Source organism: Grampus griseus (genome assembly GCF_964374135.1).
Source record: "Grampus griseus genome assembly, chromosome: 6".
Taxonomy (NCBI): domain Eukaryota; kingdom Metazoa; phylum Chordata; class Mammalia; order Artiodactyla; family Delphinidae; genus Grampus; species Grampus griseus.
The window spans coordinates 27,039,045-27,057,938 of NC_139000.1; the positions used below are offsets into that span (position 1 = coordinate 27,039,045).

Below are 18,894 nucleotides of genomic sequence, written 5' to 3' on the forward strand. Positions count from 1 at the left end.
ACTTGAGGACACGGGCAGGTGGAAGGGTAAACTGGGACGAAGTGAGAGAGTGGCATGGCCATACATACACTACCAAATGTAAAATAGGTAGCTAGTGGGAAGCAGCCACATAGCACAGGGAGCTCAGCTTGGTGCTTTGTGACCACCTAGAGGGGTGAGATAGGGAGGATGAGAGGGAGGCTCAAGAGGGAGGGCATATGCAGATACATGTATAATATATGTATATGTATAGCTGATTCACTTTGTTATACAGCAGAAACTAACACAACATTGTAAAGCAATTATACTCCAATAAAGATGTTAAAAATATATACATTAAAGATATTTAAGTAAGATTCTCTGTACTCACATAAGTAAATTATGGACTGTCATTTCTGAGACATCCTTTTCCACCCCACACTGGGCAGAATCTGCTCTTTTAAAAGCATGCTATAACAAAGAGGCCTTTGGGGGGATCATAGTTGTTCTATTTTTACCTGGATGTTGATTAACATAGTTGTGCTCATTCTGAAAATTCACTGAACTATACATTTACGATTACTTTTGCACTTTTCTGTATGTGTTTACGTCGGAATTCATAAAGATAGCAAAAGTATGCTGCCACCTTCCCAGAATCCCCAGAACTGATAAATTCTTGTTTTATTAATCTTTTCATCTCCCACAGATTAGAGGAAGGAACAATGACAAACTTTATTCCTGGATTTAATTCCTGAAAACAAATGAGAAACTGAATGGTGATGTGGAAATGACTGAAATCATGGGAGAAAATAACGATGTCAAATGACAACTTATTGAGAAATTGCTAAATACTGAGAAACCTGGAACATTAAATGTATCTGCAAAGAGAGAGCACAGAATAGTTGAGAACTTTGAAATTAGCCCAAGAACTAGCTCCATAATTTACTAAACTATGTGACTTAAGTAAGGTTATTTTATTCCTGTAAGACTACTCATCTGTAAAATGTGTTCAATAATACCTACCTAAAGAGATGTATGAGGATTAGAATGAAGACACTGAAATGTTTTTCATGTATCTGAAATGAATGAATATTATTAATGTATAAGAAAGGTAATGCAACCTTATGTGACACTGCAAGGAAAGAGAAGGAGGTGGGGGGGGAGGCAGAGGAGATTACAGTGACAACAGCACAGTTGAATTCTTTCAGAGCTATAACAGTAACTTTCATCTTGGTATCCTCAACATCTAATATAGTACCTACTACAGTGAATATTTGCTTAATTGAACTACATATGATTTGAGGGAAGTTAGCAAAATAGTGGTCAGAGAATTAAGAGTAAAATAATAGATTTTGTGTGTAAAAATCAAGTGGAGATCATTGTAGGTTAAATTTTCAGGATGTCTTACAGAAAACAGCAATCGGATATGAATGTAGGATTAAAGAAATGTGTTTATTTTAATGAACATTTAAATAGGAAAAAAACAGAGAACACAGATTAAAAATGTAAGAGAGATTACAACTGATGACATAAACATTCCGTTAAAATGGTTTCTGACCAACAATTCCCAAAGCAGCATTTTCCAACTTCCTAATAAAATGCCCAGGAAAATAGAAAAAACAAACAAAAAAAACCCCTACACTACTAGCCAAAACTAAAAGCTATAGACAATCAGATGCCAGAGTTCAAGAGGAACTAAGGTTAAGTATGAGGCAAATGGAAGTAAACTAAGAAATAAAAAAGAATCCAACATATTAAATACCCCCTGATGCTGTGGTAATCTGAATGGGAGGGGCTATCTGTATGTGTATGGCTGATTCACTTTGTTGTGCAGTGGAGGCTAACACAACATTATAAAGCAACCATACTCCAATAAAAATTTTAAAATAAATAAAAAATTTAAAAAATACCCCCTGATGGTTTCACTTATGAAGTGCAAGTCACATGGAAAAGGAAGGGTGTAGGGGGGACAATCATCTTTCCTTGGATTTGAAGGCCTACAACCTAAACCAAACAAAAAAAAAAGATGCCATCCTTATCAACACCACAGATAGAAAGAGTTAATCCCCTTTACCCACTTGCCCTCAGTAGTCTAGATCTAGGCATAGTCTGTAAGCCATAAGATGTAAACTATAGAAAGTGGGGAGTGAGGTACTGGCAGTGATAGAGTACATTCCAAAAGTCAAGAGTCTCAAGGAGTAACATGCTTGAGGAGATAAGGATAAGAAGAACCCGGGTAGCAGTACATAGATGAATTGTGGTTTTATTGTACTACATGTCTGTGTTCTAAAGAATCAGTCCCTGGGGAACAGAAAAAAGTTGCCAATTAAGTAAAGTTTTATATAAGGATTGGCAAATGAAAATCCCTAATGAATTAAACTAATACATCAAACAGTTTATTCCAAAAATGTAAGGATAATTCATTTTTTAAAATGTATTACATTTTAAACAGGAAAAACAATATGATCAACTCAATAGATTTATATAAGTATAAATACAAATGGCCAGCAAACATTAGTAACTATGACAGATGCAAATGAAAACTATGTTTTCTGATCATCAGAATGACAAGATATTTAGGACTGATAACAGCCAATACTGTGAAAGGACAGTCTAACACAATTCTAGTAAAAGCAGGTTCACTCTTTTGTGTGAATTCTATAATTTTTACATGTTTACAAGTACTGGTACTGGAATATATTTTTACACCATGTGTAACACTGTACTAGCGTCCAATTAGTCCAATGGTTCTCAAGGTTTTTGGTCTCAGGACTCCTCTGCACCCCCCAAAATTAGTGAGCAGATGAATGGTTACCAGGGGCTTGGGGAGGGCTGACTACAAAGGGGCAGGAGGGAATCTGGGGTGGGTGATGAAACTGTTCTCTATCTTGATTGTGGTGGTAGTTACATGACTGTATGTGTTTGTCCAAAATCATAGAACTTTAAATTTAAAAGGGTGAATATAATACAGGTAAATTAAACCTTTAAAAAGGCTGACTCCAAAACAAAATTCTTGAAGACCCCCTAAAAAGCTTTTCTTTATGTGGGTTATCAATATTTATTAGCTTATTAGAAATCATAAATGAGACGATTTTTGAATAGTTCTTTAGGTATTCATTTTTTAAATAATAAATGCACTAAATGTTAAAAAATAATACATTTTTCATGAAAAATAACTATTTTCCAAAGCAAAAAATATTTGGTGAGAAAACTCACACTTTTTTAGTAAATCTCTTTCATGTCTGCTTCAAATTGAAAACAGATGGATTCTCATATCTGCTTCTGCATTCAACCTGTTACAGTACGGCAGGTCATGTGGCCTCTGGAAAACTCCACTGTATATTTGTGAGAAAATGAGTGTGAAAAAGATGACATCTGCATATTATTATGAAAATAATTTTGAGTTGGAAGTGTGAGGAACCCCAGGGGCTCCTGGACCACACTTTGAGAACCTCTGATTTAAGCTATACAAGAAAATACCAGGGCCTCCCTGGTGGCGCAGCGGTTGAGAGTCCACCTGCCGGTGCAGGGGACACAGGTTCGTGCCCCGGTCCAGGAAGATCCCACATGCCGCGAAGCGGCTGGGCCCGTGAGCCACGGCCGCTGAGCCTGTGCGTCCGGAGCCTGTGCTCCACAACGGGAGAGGCCACAACAGTGAGAGGCCCGCGTACCACAAAAAAAAAAGAAAAGAAAGAAAATACCAAATACTGAATATGGCATAATAATAAAATGTACTTATTTTCAAATCAAGGAAGCAGTCTCTTATGCAGATTATCTGTCCCGATTTAATACACTAATATTCCCCTTATCCAGGTCAAAACTGCTACCAAACAATGATTTAGGCTGAACTACAAATTTCAATTTAAATGAAAAATATTTCTGAGGTCCAAGGGTTTTAAAGAAAACAAAAAAAACCGCAAAAAACAGACCATAAGAGGTACAGCATCATCCTCAATCCCTCACTCACTGACTGTAGGACGAGGCAGATTAAAAGCAGCATGAACACAGAGAAAGTAAGGCAAAGAAAATGCCTGATCTCAAAAAAAGAAGAAAGCATAAAATGAAAAGGCAGGTAGAATAAGGGCAAAAGTAAAGCAATACAGGAGCAAATATATCCTGAATATAAAATACAAGAAAAAACAAATATTGCTCCTTGTGTGCATACTGGAAAGAACTCAAAACTCTGTATTAAGACCACATCCCCACCGTACAGAGAAGGGAAGCTACGGCAAATGGCTTTTCTTGTACAACGTCACTCATATGACCCAAAATGGGAAGCCACTCCTCTCAGCAATCATTGTCTAACATGCTAAACAAGGTGGGAGACCTCTCCGTTAAGGGGAACTTGCGGGTGCCTACTTAAGGCTCTTTATTTCAGTGTTTACCCAACTTTCAAAACCGGAGAGCCGTCCAGAACCATTCACTACCCCAAGCGACGAAGTCAGACGTGCTGTCTCCGGGAGCTTTGTTCCCAGGTCATTTTAAAATACTTTCCAAGGAACTGGTGGCACCGCCGGGAGACGGCGCAACCCCTGGGCGGACGCGGGCAGTCCTGGGCTCCCAACAGCGGCTGCGGCCGCCCTGTCACCTGTCCCGGGAGTCCCGCCCGCGGCGGTGGGGCGCCCCCGCACTCCCCCCAACCCAGCGCCTCCTTTGGCGAGGACCGCCCGGGCCTCATTTTCCCCACCTGTACTCGAGGGGTCGGACGGGCCACCTCTCGGCGCCCCTCTAGCTCGACTATAGGACTCCGGGCGGGGGGGCAGCTCGGCCGCTACCCCGCTCAGGCCGTACTCGCTGTGAAGGGGATCCCGAGGGGGCCGGTCCTCGGCGCCCCGCACTCACCCGGCTGATGCTTCAGTGCCATCACCGACACCAGGTAGTGGGCGATGTCAAAAAAGGGAAACATGGAAGTACGAGAAAAGGCAAGGGACAGCTCATTCCACGGACAGTCCATCACGACGACCGACCGCCGCAGCCGAAGCAGCCGCGGCGACGGGTTCCCGGCGTGCGCGACGAGGAGAGGGGGAAGTTACGGCCGCGGCCGCCCGCTCTTCGGCTGGGCCTCTCGGAGCTCTGCGCGTGCGCCTTGACACCCGGCGCCGGCGCGCGGAGGGGGCGGGCCGCGTGTCCCAGGAGCCTCGGATGCGCTGGTGGTTGGCCGCTGGGCGGGGTGAGGAGGGCCGGGGCTTGTTCTAATAAGAGTCCAGCGTCTTCTGCGTGCTGCGAGTTGTGTAAGACGCGGAGAGTGGTCAGATGAATACAACATAAATAATAAATATGCATTATTTCTCTTAACATTTAGTGCATTTATTATTTTTAGAACGAATACATAAAGAACTATTTTAAATGTTTCTCAGTTATTTCTAATATGCTAAGTATTGATAAATGAAACCCATAAACGTCTTCAGGACTTTTTGGGATCCTCAAGAAAAATTTTTAAGTCGGCTTTTTTAAAGGTTTAATTTAAATACATTTTATTCATCGTTTTTAGTGTAAAGTTTTATGATTTTGGATAAACGCAGTCCACAAGGGGAGACGCTCAGAATCGGATTTATTTCTGTGAATTGATTTCATTCACCTAACATTTCTCGAGGAACCACAGTATGCAAATCACACCATGACTTATTGGAGATAAAAAAAATAATATGATAATATCCTGCCCTCAAGAAACGTGTTTTCCCAAGGGAGATTACAAAGCGGGTAATAATAAGTATAGGTGCCATGATAGGGCAAGTTCCAAGGAGAGGAAGGCTATTTCAGGTTAGTGGTAAGGCAAACTAGCCTCTAAAAGCTAAGGGAAAGATGGAGGGGAGTACTTTGGCTGGACTACGAAGTGAGAAATTAGCTCAGAAAAGAAGTCCTTGAATGGCAGACCATAAACCAAGTGGTTTGGCCCCAGAGCCTAAGCTCTTGATCACTACATTTTATGCTCAGACAAATCCGAGCCAGACTCCAGTCTCTCAACTATTATGCTAAACTGCGTTTTTCTTTGTTTTTTTTTTTTGCGGGGGTGGGGGGGTGGGGGTGGTGAGGTGGGAGGGAGGGTTGCAATCAAGCAACAAGATTAGGAAAGTTTGGTAAAAAGAGACTAAAGACAGGCGAAAATGGAGGATATTCACAGTTCCAAACAAAATGTAGTGGAGGCTGAGGACACTAGGAGCAGGGAACTGGATGGGGAAAGATGCAGTAGAACCAGAACAGGCTGGGTGTCACCTCAACCTGTCAAAAAAGGATGTGGGGAATGGGTGAGTAGGAGAATTATGGTTACATTCAGAGAAATAGGAAACAAGAATGAGGAGCAGACTTGGGTAGAAAAAAACAAGTTTAGTTTGGCACATTTTTTATTTGATGTGTCAACAGATCATGCGGACACCAGGAAACTGGAAATAACATAATGAGCTGCTAGATAAGTAAGAGCCGCATGGGAGTAAGAACTGCAGACTTGCACTGATTTTTTTTTTTATCTGAATATTTGTTCGTTTTAATTCGTTTAACAAGGGCCTTTTGCTATGTACCAGGCATTTTGCTGGATGTCAGAGGCCCTGCCCTAAATACTAAGTGTTCAAAATGTGGGGGAAATTGTAGTAAATCTCTACATTTCACTACTTATCAAGAAAGAATAGAGTTGCTAAGATACTTTTCATATGTGGTTTTCTAAGCAAGCACCTCTTGTTAGAGAAAAGCTTTTAGACCTCTAGCCAAACTAAAGAAAAAAAAGCAACCGCTGTGAATATTTATACTTTGATGTTTCAGTTTGTTCTTTCATAATTTTTATACATTTCTTTAGCTTTGTGAATTTAGGGGCAGAACTTGGATGTTATTTCCCAAAAGATTTTACAGTTTTAAAAGTCTTTAATTAGACTCCACAAAATATGTGTTTTGTCCTTGAACTTAAAAAAAAATACTATAACGTCTCTAAATCATATGTCTATGCCAGTATCATTCTGGGGTATAATTAAGTTCATTATTAACACCAATATGGCAATAGTGAAAAGCATCAGAATTTTTTTTAAAAAGATAAATCAAATATTTTGCTTTCCCTAAACATATTAGTTCCAACAGAAGAGAATTAATCATCTCAGACTCTACGATTAATCTGAAATTTGTTTCATTTCCAAACTGTGAAAATAAGCTGGGTCCCCATCTGCCTAGAGCCTAAAGAATACTTTTTTTTTTAATCTAAGGGAAATGATATCACCTCACAAAAAGACAAGTTCTATCTAAACGTTAACTGTGCTCACTATATTTGCTTCTGGTCAGTGCTTCAGTTATTTAATGAAATGGGCCAAACAGAAGCAAGTGGGCAATAAAATGAGGGAAGGCTTTGAATTGATAACAGGGAGAGGCAAGATTTGGGGAAATTATGTGCGAAAATTAAAACCTGCCCTGACTTTTGGGAGCGGTTTACAAAGTTACATAATTATTGCAGATAAAACAAATCAAATTATAAAGTACTGCTTATCTATTAGAAAGCAAAAGTGGTCTAACTGTATGAATATCTGGAAAAGAGGGTTTTTTTGTTTTTCGTTTGGATATAATTACTTTATTATAAAAGAAACAGGGAAATTATTTACATGATGAAAGATTTCAGAACTTCAGTGGCAGCTTCACGTGATGCCATTTCAATAGTGACTTATTTTGGTCGACGTAGTTTCCAAGAATGTCACCATGTATAAGTAAGAAATAATCCTTGTCGTCTAGAACTACTTTGGTGCCTCCATATTCTGGGAGGAGAACTTTCACTATCTGGTTGAACCTCTCCACCCTTTCCTTTAGAGCCTGATCTAACAGCTACTACCGTTGCTTGCAATACTTTTCCTTGTGATTTTTCTGTAAGCATAATGCCTCCTTTGGTTACAGTTTCGGCTGCACTTCTTTCAACTAATACTCGGTCAAATACGGGAAGAAACTTTCTAAATGCCTGTCCTGCCATGACTCTGGTTGCCGCAGCTCGTACTGTTGCTCTTTGGCCGCCGCCACAAAAGGGAGATCCGAAGTCTGACCCTCCGGCCACGTGAACTCGAGAAAAGACCTCCCAGCGCCCTCGCCCCCGGCCCCTCCCCGCGAAAGGGGGCGGCTGCACCAGCGCGCGCCACGGTTCGTTTCCTGGGCTCTGCTCAAGGCTGTGACTCGCGGACCGGTAGGCGGAAGAAAAGAGGAGGTTTTTCTAGGCTTTTCTAGGCCGCGGGCCGAGGTGAAAATACTTACCCTTAGCCCCCCTTCCGGAAATGGAAAAGAATTTTGACTCAACATATTTGAAGCATTTTGAGTACAAAAACATGTGAAACTAATTGTTATAAACCAGGTTTTTCAACCTCAATGCTATTGACATTTTGGGCTGAACAATTCTTAGTTGTCTTATGGGGTGTGTTATGGGATGTTTAACAGCATCCCTGGCCTCTACCCACTAGATGCCAGTAGCACGCACGCACACACCAATTGTGACAACCAAAAATGTCTCTAGACATTTTTGTCTTGGGGGGGCGGGAATCGCCTCTAGTTCAGAACTACTTTATAAATTTTTTGGCAGCATGTTCCTCTATTTGTACAAACATTATGGTTATGCATCTAATATTAATCATCAAGTTAATTCTACATAACCCTTCTTGGTCTCAGCTTGATCATCCATCCCCCGGATCAAGTTGGCAACATCCCAAAACCCAGTACCACAAAGGTAATCCTAGCTATTTCTTCTCTGCAATACTGCTTTCTATCCACTGATTGGCATGCCTTTCACTTTGGGAAGTCAAAAACGTTTTAAAAACCATGAAGAGTCCATGATGAGGAAGTTTCATATTAGAGGAGCCAACTACACTTCTATACTTTAGTATTCTAGTTAGGGATTTTCATTCTGAAGTTATTCTCATAGGGATTTGATAACTATGCCCTTTCCAGTTATAGTGTAGTAAAATATGACGTTTAAGACAAAATGTTAAATTTAATTTCTATTTTTTTAATGGTCAGCATTATCAAGGAGGATTAACTAAAGAGCACAAATTGTCCTGAATTCAGTCAGTACAGTGAGATCCTGGCACATGAGATTTAAGTGATAAACCAATTCAATTATAAACTCAACTCTTTAGACTCTGTGTATCTAATAATACACACTGATATGGTGACTTGAAAAATATAACTTGGCTCACTTATTACTTGCACTTGAAACTAAAATCTTTTTCTGTAAACATCACTTATACCTCTAATATGAACTATTAAACTAAAAATATTCTCCATGTGTAACAAGTACAAATTTACCTACTTAAAATATCTGATGTTATGAAAAGGAATATCTCTAGTGTTCATCAGTATAAAGACTTCCAAAACTGCAGTCACCCATTGGTGCCACAGTTGCCAGGTGTCTGTGGTTACTAGCACTCAAAGTTATAATTCATCTCTGTTCAAGAGTAACAGGTACCATTAAATCAAAGAATAAAAGAATTTTGGAAGTTGAATGGGCCCTTTAAAAAAAGTAGCATGGATTGTAAGTCATATAAAACAGTTCAGGGCAGCTTAAGCAAAATGACGGATTTACTGAAAGGCTACCAGGGAATCAGCCATCAATCCCCAAAAAGAGCAAGAAGTTGGGCATTTCTGAGGCCAGCAGCAGTAGGTAGATGTGGGATACCCTCAGTTACTAATGATAGTCAATGTTAATATTGTTCAGTCTCTGTGTCCCCCTATTCGGTACTGCCAGGAAAGAGCCTGCCCTGGCCTGGGACAGATGTCCTCTTCTTGTTGATCAGCTCTGGAGGGATGCTAGGTCACATCCCTAGGTATCAGAGGCAATGTCTGAGAATGGAGGGAGCCACGCAGCCATCACAAGAAGTATCTATTACAATCATTTTCTTTAGACCATTTATTTCAGAGTAGGAAACTCAGAGCTAGAGAGAGATCACAAAGGCAGGCAGTGACAGACCAGGATTTGTTATTATTCTGTTACAGTCTCCCTACTGGGCTTTCTCTGGTCCCACACAACCCAAAATGTTCTCCTAAAGTTGCCTTTTACTGACAGATCCAGCATCCCCACAGCAATGAAAAGGCTACTGGATGAGAGCCAGAAAGACCTATTAGGAGTAAGGACTGTGGGTCAACAGCTAGGATTAAAGGAGTTTGTAGTTTCCAGCATAACCAGTTTGTTGAAGAGGCTGAAATCAGTGGGGCATAGTCAGGAAGTGGATCTAACATCCACCAGACAAAGCCCCCAACTATGATCCTATGTCAGATCTCCCCTTCCCATCCTTTAACTTTATCTCAGCAGATCCCATTACTTCCTCATCATTTAAGATACTAAAATATTAAGAGTCCAATCCAATTAAAATGTCAGTGTTGCATCTAATTCAGAGCTTTTCCCACTCCATCAGCTCAGGTCTGCCTGGCTCAGAGCCTTGCAGTGGGGGAAAGAGGCATGGGGTGGTCTTTCAACCTTTCCTCCTCTTCTGCTCCTTCCACCATCTGTGTCCTCCAGGGTCAAGGTAGTAGGTAGGGGAATTATAGAAAAGGAACAAAAGGCCTTCTAGTTCACAGGGGTTTGTTATGGCTTTTGTTTTTCTTTTTGCTATCGATATTCTTCTTTATAGCAGGCTCCCAGTGCTGACTCATTCATGGGGTACATTTGCGGGCTCCACAATGATGCCATGGACCTCTGCATAGCAAGGTTTCCTGGCACCTGCAGTTGTCAGGAACTGCGGATACCATCAGATGGCTAACCAAAAAGGTATATCCAACTCTGCATGTTGAGTTAAAACATTAAATATGTTTTTTTCCAGCCACTCAGCAAGCGGTTGGCCATGTGTTAGAATATGGGCAAATGAAAATGAAGAAATCTGTTTGACATGCTTCTGAAAACTAAATGAAGAAGAACAAAGTTGAAGGACTGATGCTACTCAGTCTTAAGACTTACTGTACATCTACAGTAATGAAAGTGTGGTATTGGTAAAAGAATAGACAAACAGAAGGATGAAAACAATGTGGCTTCTCTTATTAAAGTGACTATGCCCTTGAGATGGGCCCTTCTTTTTTCCTGCCTTGAGCTGGGGCATGCCCTGTGACCATGGGAGAAGGGTCAAGAAAATAGCAGATAACTGAAGGTATCAGCTCTCTCAGACTTACTGCTATGTGAGAAAAAAATAATCCTTTATCTATTCAAATAGAGTCTGAATTGGCTTGGGGAAGAGAAGCACCGCTTTCCTCATACAGAGAGGAGTAGAAAAATCACTCTAACCTTTTGAATTCCCTTCTATGAATTTCCTTTAAAATTTTTAATTTCTTGGGCTGTTGGAAGTGAAGTTCTCTGGACTAGTTGTTATCTTTAATTAAGTCCCACTTAGGCAGCCTAGCTCCTCTCTTTACAGTGTGAAGGTAACATCTTTTGTCTTTGGAGCTCTACCTGGAATTCCAGGATAATCCCAACTAACATCTTGTTACACCAAAAGACAGGCAAAGGAAAGAAATTTAAAAAACAATGTCGATGAGTGAGGTTTAAAAGAAAGTTCATGGGCTTCCCTGGTGGCGCAGTGGTTGAGAGTCTGCCTGCCGATGCAGGGGACACGGGTTCGTGCCCCGGTCCGGGAGGATCCCGCATGCGGTCCGGGAGGATCCCGCATGCCGCGGAGCGGCTGGGCCCGTGAGCCATGGCCGCTGAGCCTGCGCGTCCAGAGCCTGTGCTCCGCAACGGGAGAGGCCACAGCAGTGAGAGGCCTGCGTACCGCAAAGAAGTAAATAAATAAATAATAAAAATAAAAGAAAATTCATGTAGCTAAGGCTAGGAACTCACAAAATATCAGTGATCTATGTAGATGAGTTGATTAAACCAAAACATTAGCAGCAAGAAGACAATGTGCACCTGATGTTTGGGCAAACAAAAGGAATCTTACCTACCTAGAGATTCATAAATATGTCCAAATAACAGCGAGCTCCATAAGTACAAATAGAGAGGTCAAATGCAGTTGCAGGTGGGTTCTGACCCATAACAATCACAGAGGGAAATCATTGCAATGTAAAGTTGTCCATATATGACAACTGACAATAATTACATACTCCATTGCTTGAGCCCTAAGTTGTCCAGACTTCATACAGAATGTATCTACATTACCTATCTCCTGGGTCTATTTTTTTAAAGTCAGTGTTCAATTAGTGGAATTGTATGTGTATCTATAGATAAAACATATATTCCAGGGACTGCATCAATCACTGTATGTTCCTTCAATGTCTATAAATCTGTGTAAGTCGTGGAAGATGTAAAATCTCTAAAATGTAAAAATCTTAGTATTTATTATCTATGAAGCCAATTATTCTTACAGTTTTGCATACAAAAATTGTAATATTTCTTTAGTTTAAAAGAGCTAAAGATGGGCTTCCCTGGTGGTGCAGTGGTTGAGAGTCCGCCTGCCGATGCAGGGGACACGGGTTCATGCCCCGGTCCAGGAGGATCCCGCATGCCGCGGGGCAGCTGGGCCCGTGAGCCATGGCCGCTGAGCCTGCGCGTCCAGAGCCTGTGCTCTACGGCGGGAGAGGCCACAGCAGTAACAGGCCCGCATACAGCAAAAAAAAAAAAAAAAAAAAAAAGCTAAAGAAAATATTTTTAATATTAGTCCAACTTCTTATAGGCATTATAATTATTTTAGAATGGGATAATTTCTCAAAGTGCTTAACCATGGAAATCTAATTTTTCCCCTCCAAACAGTTCACCAAACTGGAAATCCAGCTTGAGAACCCTGTAGAAAGCTTTTCCTATCTCCACTATAATCAGCTGCACCATCAGGTTATTTATAATGTTCATTCACTCAATAAATATGTATCTCATCTTTCAGATGGGGCCCATGAGATCATAACAGCAAAGTCTTTCCCTCCACCTCTTCAGCTACCTCTCTGTTAGGCTTAGCCAGCCAGAGCAACATATCAAATTATATTCTTGACTTTATACCAAGGAGTTCATTTGAGAAACTTTCTCATCTTGGGAGGTGGTGTACACTAGTGGTAACACAGAATGCACAGTCTTTAGTCAGACATTCTACTTATTGTGTAACCTTATAGAAAGCAGCTGCTAAATCTCTATAAGCCTGTGTCTTCCTCTTTAACCTAGGAAGAATAGTACTTATTTCACAGTGTCGTTTTCAAAGTTAAAAGAGCATATCACAGATATAGAGAACAAACTAGTGGTTACCAGTTGGGGGAGGGGCAATATAAGAGTGAGGAAGTGGGAGGTACAAACTACTGGGTGTAAGATAGGCTGCTAGGATATACTGTACAACACAGGGAATATGACCAATATTTTGTAATAACTATAAGTGGAGTGTAACCTTTAAAAATTGTAAAAAAAATTTTTAAGGGAAAAAACCAAAAAAACCTGACCTGACAGATAAGCAGGACCTGAGGAAAAAACAATTCAGAGAGCATACATATGAATTGCTTAGCACAGTACCTGACACATGGTCCCTGCTTGATAAATTTTAGTTATGACTCTTCTCCTGTGATATTCAGATCTCTTAAAAGGAACTTAGAAGTTCCTTTCCTACTGCTTTCTTAACTTCTAAAGTTTAGAGATTACACTAATTTTAGAGACATAGTGGTTAAGAGTGCCGTTGCTAAAGCCAGATGTCCTGCATCAAATCCTGGCTCTGGCCCTTGCTCCATGAATTACCCTCTGCAAGTTTCTCCATGCCTCAGTTTTCTCATCTCTAAAATGGTGAAAATAATACACTGGACCTCATGGAGTTTTGTGAGGATTAAATATGTTAAGATATGTAAAGAACAGTGCCTAGCACATAGAAATCCCATCAATGTCAGTTATTATTACTCAGAATTTACTTACCCAACGTAAGTACTTTAATTTTCTCTTATGAATAGAATTCAACCTGGACCTAATTTCATGGAAAATACCTACCACATAAAAGCATTCAAATTTGTGTTCTAGTGCATTGACCTAAATAATGAACAGAATGATCAGTGTGCAATAGAAAAAGGATGCAGAAGATGGCGCTGTGGGAAGACACTGAGTTTAGCGTCTCCCCACCACTAGGGCACCTGCTGGCCGCTGGTGGACCCTGACACCCAAAGAGACGGGAGGAACCCCCAAGTGAACCGGTAGGACGTGGGGGGACACAGTGGGGAGAAGTGGAGGCCAGACAGGATCAGCGCCCCTGAGGCCGGGGAGATCACGAGAGGAAGGCAGGAGGGGCCCTCTGGGAGGAGAGGAGAGGAGCGGAGGAAGTTTGCCCCAACAACTCAGGCCCAGGGAACCTGCTGAGCTCCCAGGCCAGTGGCCTGCCCTCCAAGGCTCCCCCTCCCCCTGGTCGCATTGGTCCTAGGGGCATAGGAAGGAGGCCAAGGGGAGTTCAGGAGAGGCAGGCGGGAGGGGCTCTCCGGGAGGAGCGGGAGAGAAGAGGTGGGCGATTCCTCCGCCCACTCTGGCACGGGGATCCTGCTGAGCTCCCAGGCTGGTGCCCTGCCCTCCAAAGCCCCCTCCAGGCCTTGTGGGTCCTTGGAGGAATAGGAGGGAGGCCAGGGAGATCAGGAGAGGCAGGAGGGAGGAGCCAACTGGGAGGAGTGGGAGAGAAGACGAGGGCGTTTGCCCCACCCACTCGGGCCTGGGGAGCCTGCTGAGCTCCCAGGCCAGTCCCCTGCCCTCCAAGGTCACCCCCCCCCACACACACACGGGTCCTGGGGGCATAGGAAGGAGGCTGAGGGGAGTTCAGGAGAGGCAGGCGAGAGGAGCCCTCCAGACCAGAGTAGCAGGAGAGGAGAGGAGGGCGTTTGCCCCACCCACATGAGCTCAGGAAGCCGGCTGGGCGACCAGGGGTGGGGGGCACGCCTGGGCCCCTTCTGTTCCTTGAGCCTAAGCCCCACCCCCCACGGCCCCCAGGACGTTCTGCAGTCCTGTGGGTCTTAAGCATTGGCCCCACCCACAGCCCAAACCTCATCCTTGCTTAGGCCCTGCCCTCCACAGCCAAGGCCTTTCCCCCCATCTTCTTTTTACTATTGTGGTACTGTTGTACCTTCAGGTTGTTGATTCATCTATATTTTTATTTTTATATTCTTTCATACATATCTGTTAGTTTCCTTGTCTAATTTTATTTTTTACTTTGTTATTCTCTTTTTTTTCTTTTTGTCACCCCACGTGGCTTGTGAGATCTTGGTTCACAAGCGGGGGGTTGAGCCAAAGCTACTGTGGTGGGAGCTCTGTATCAGAACCACTGGACTAACAGAGAACCTCAGACCCCAGGGAATATTTATCAGAGTGAGTTCTCACAGAGGTCCACATCTCAGCACCAAGAGCCAGCTCTACCCAACAGCCTACAAACTCCAGTGTTGGAAGCCTCAGGCCAAACAAGCAGTAAGACAGGAACACAACCCTACTCATTAAAAAAAAAAAAAAATGAGATGGCAAAAAAAATATGTCACAGATGAAGGAGCAAGGTAAAAACCTACAAGACCAAATAAAAGGAGAGAAAATAGGCAGTCTACCTGAAAAAGAATTCAGAATAATGATAGTAAAGATGATCCAGAATCTTGGAAATAGAATGGAGGCACGGATTGAGAAAATATAAAAAATGTTTAACAAAGATCTAGAAGAACTAAAGAACAAACAAACAGAGATGAACAACAGAATAACTGAAATTAAAAATTCACTAGAAGCAATCAGTAACAGAATAACTGAGGCAGAAAAACGAATAAGTGAGCTGGAAGACAAAATGGTGGAAATAAATGCCAAGGAGCAGGATAAAGAAAAAAGAATGAAAAGAATTGAAGACAATCTCAGAGACCTCTGGGACAACACTAAACACACCAACATTCAAATTATAGGGGTCCCAAAAGAAGACGAGAAAAAGAAATAGTCTGAGGAAATATTTGAAGAGATATAGTTGAAAACTTCCCTAACATGGGAAAGGAAATAGTCACCCAAGTCCAGGAAGCACAGAGAGTCCCATACAAGATAAACCCAAGGAAAAACACACCAAGACATATATTTATCAAACTAACAAAAATTAAATTCAAAGAAAAAATATTAAAAGCAGCAAGGGAAAAACAAAAAATAACATACAAAGGAATCCCCATGAGGTTATCAGCTGATCTTTCAGCAGAAACTCTGCAGGCCAGAAGGGAGTGGCAGGATATACTTAAAGTGATGAAAGAGAAAAACCTACAACCAAGATCACTGTACCCAGCAAGGATCTCATTCAGATTCAATGGAGAAATTAAAACCTTTACAGACAAGCAAAAGCTAAGAGAATTCAGCACCACCAAACCAGCTTTCCAACAAATGCTAAAGAAACTTCTCTAGATGGGAAACACAAGAGAACAAAAAGACCTAGAAAAACAAACCCAAAACAATTAAGAAAATGGTAATAGGAACATACATATGGATAATAACCTTGAATGTAAGTGCATTAAATGCCCCAACCAAAAGACAGAGACTGGCTGAATGGATACAAAAACAAGACCCATATATATGCTGTCTACAAGAGACCAACTTCAGACCTAGGGACACATACAGACTGAAGGTGAAGGGATGGAAAAAGATATTCCATGCAAATGGAAATCAAAAGAAAGCTGGGATAGCAATACTCATATCCGATAAAATAGACTTTAAAATAAAGACTGTTACAAGAGATAAGGAGGGACACTACCTAATGATCAAAGGATCAATCCAAGAAGATATAACAATTATAAATGTTTATGCACCCAACATAGGAGCACCTCAATACATAAGGCAAATGCTAACAACCATGAAAGGACAAATCAACAGTAACACAATAATAGTAGCAGACTTTTAACATGCCACTTACACCAACAGACAGATCATCCAAACAGAAAATAAGTAAGGAAACACAAGCTTTAAATGACACAATAAACCAGATAGATTTAATTGATATTTATAGAACATTCCACCCAAAAGTGGCAGAATACACTTTCTTCTCAAGTGCACATGGAACATTCTCCAGGATAGATCACATCTTGGGTCACAAATCAAGCCTCAGAAAACTTAAGAAAATTGAAATTAAATCAAGCATCTTTTCTGACCACAATGCTATGAGATTGGAAATCAATTACAGGAAAAAAAAAAAACTGTAAAAAACACAGATACATGGAGGCTAAACAGTGCACTACTAAATAACCAAGAGATCACTGAAGAAATCAAAGAAAAAATACATAGAAACAAATGACAACAAAAACACGACAACCCAAAACCTATGGGACACAGCAAAAGCAGTTCTAAGAGGGAAGTTTATAGCAATTCAATCTCACCTCAAGGAACAAGAAAAATCTCAAATAAAGAATCTAACCCTACACTTAAAACAACTAGAGAAAGAAGTAAAAAAAACCCAAAGTCAGTAGAAGGAAAGAAATCATAAAAATCAGAGCAGAAATAAATGAAATAGAAACGAAGAAAACGATAGCAAAGATCAATAAAACTAAAAGCTCATTCTTTGAGAAGATAAACAAAATTGATAAACCCTTAGCCAGACTCATTAAGAAAAAAGAGGAGCGGATGCAAGTCAATAAAATTAGAAATGAAAAAGGAGAAATCACAACTGACACCACAGAAATACAAAGGATTATAGAAGACTACTACAAATAACTATATGCCAGTAAAATGGACAACCACGAAGAAATGGACCAATTCTTGGAAAGGTACAATTTTCCAAGACTGAACCAGGAAGAATTAGAAAATATAAACAGACCTATCACAAGTAATGAAATTGAAACCGTAATGAAAAATCTTCCAACAAACAAAAGTCCAGGACCAGATGGCTTCACAGGCGAATTCTATCAAACATGTAGAGAAGAGCTAACACTGATCCTTCTCAAACTCTTCCAAACAACTGCAGAGGGAGAAACACTCCCAAATTCATTCTACAAAGCCACCATCACCCTGATACCAAAACCAGAAAAAGATATCACAAAAAAAGAAAATTATAGACCAATATCACTGATGAACGTAGATACAAAAATCCTGAACAAAATACTAGCAAACAGAATCCAACAACACATTAAAAGGATCATACACCATGATCAAGTGGGATTTATTCCAGGGATGCAAGGATTCTTCAATGTAGGCAAATCAATGTGATACACCACATTAACAAATTAAGGAATAAAACCCATATGATCATCTCAATAGATGCAGAAAAAACTTTTGACAAAATTCAACACCCATTTATGATAAAAACTCTCCAGAAAATGGACATAGAGGGAAACTACCTCAACATGATAAATGCCATATATGACAAACCCACAAGAAGCATCATACTCAATGGTGAAAAACTGAAAGCCTTTCCACTAAGATCAGGAACAAGACAAGGATGTCCACTCTCACCACTCTTATTCAAGAAGTTTTGGAAGTCCTAGCTATGGCAGTCAGAGAAGAAAAAGAAATAAAAGGACTACAAATTGGAAAAGAAGAAGTAAAACTGTCAGTGTTTGCAGATGACATGATACTACACATAGAATATCCTAAAGAGGCCACCAGAAAACTACTGGAACTAATCAATTAATTTAGTAAGGTTGCAGGATACAAAATTAATGCACAGAAATTTCTGGCATTCCTATACACCAACAACGAAAAATCAGAAAGAGAAATTAAGGAAACAATCCAATTTACCATTGCAACAAAAAGAATAAAATACCTAGGAATAAACCTGCCTAAGGAGGTGAAAGACTTGTACTCAGCAAACTATAAAACACTGATGAAAGAAATCAAAGATGACATAAACAGATGGAGACATATACCATGTTCTTGGATTGGAAGAATCAATATTATGAAAATGAATATATTACCCAAAGCAATCTACAGATTCAATGCAATCCCTATCAAACTACCAATGGCATTCTTCACAGAATTAGAACAAAAAAATTTTACAATTCATATTCATATTACAAACACAAAAGACCCTGAATAGCCAAAACAATCTTGAGAAAGAAAAATGGAGTTGGAGGAAT

The 18,894-nt window shown here is 40.7% G+C and overlaps 1 protein-coding gene and 1 pseudogene across 4 annotated transcripts in view; both read right to left on the reverse strand.

Annotated features, from left to right (window-relative positions):
• The window catches only part of TMEM38B (transmembrane protein 38B), a 110,571-nt gene that overhangs the window by 64,863 nt on the left and 26,814 nt on the right, over positions 1 to 18,894 (reverse strand). For 2 of the 3 annotated variants that reach the window (XM_082656392.1, XM_082656393.1), the window contains exon 1: positions 4,801 to 5,015. The exons of the other annotated variant lie outside the window; for it this stretch is intronic. In XM_082656392.1, the coding sequence (XP_082512518.1) occupies positions 4,801 to 4,912 (112 nt within the window). In that variant the 5' untranslated portion in view covers positions 4,913 to 5,015. Of the gene's footprint in view, positions 1 to 4,800; positions 5,016 to 18,894 lie in introns of those variants that run through there. 3 annotated transcript variants of the gene reach the window in all.
• LOC309823803 (10 kDa heat shock protein, mitochondrial-like) lies at positions 7,526 to 7,891 on the reverse strand (annotated as a pseudogene). The gene has a single exon. The product of its transcript is annotated as a 10 kDa heat shock protein, mitochondrial-like (transcript).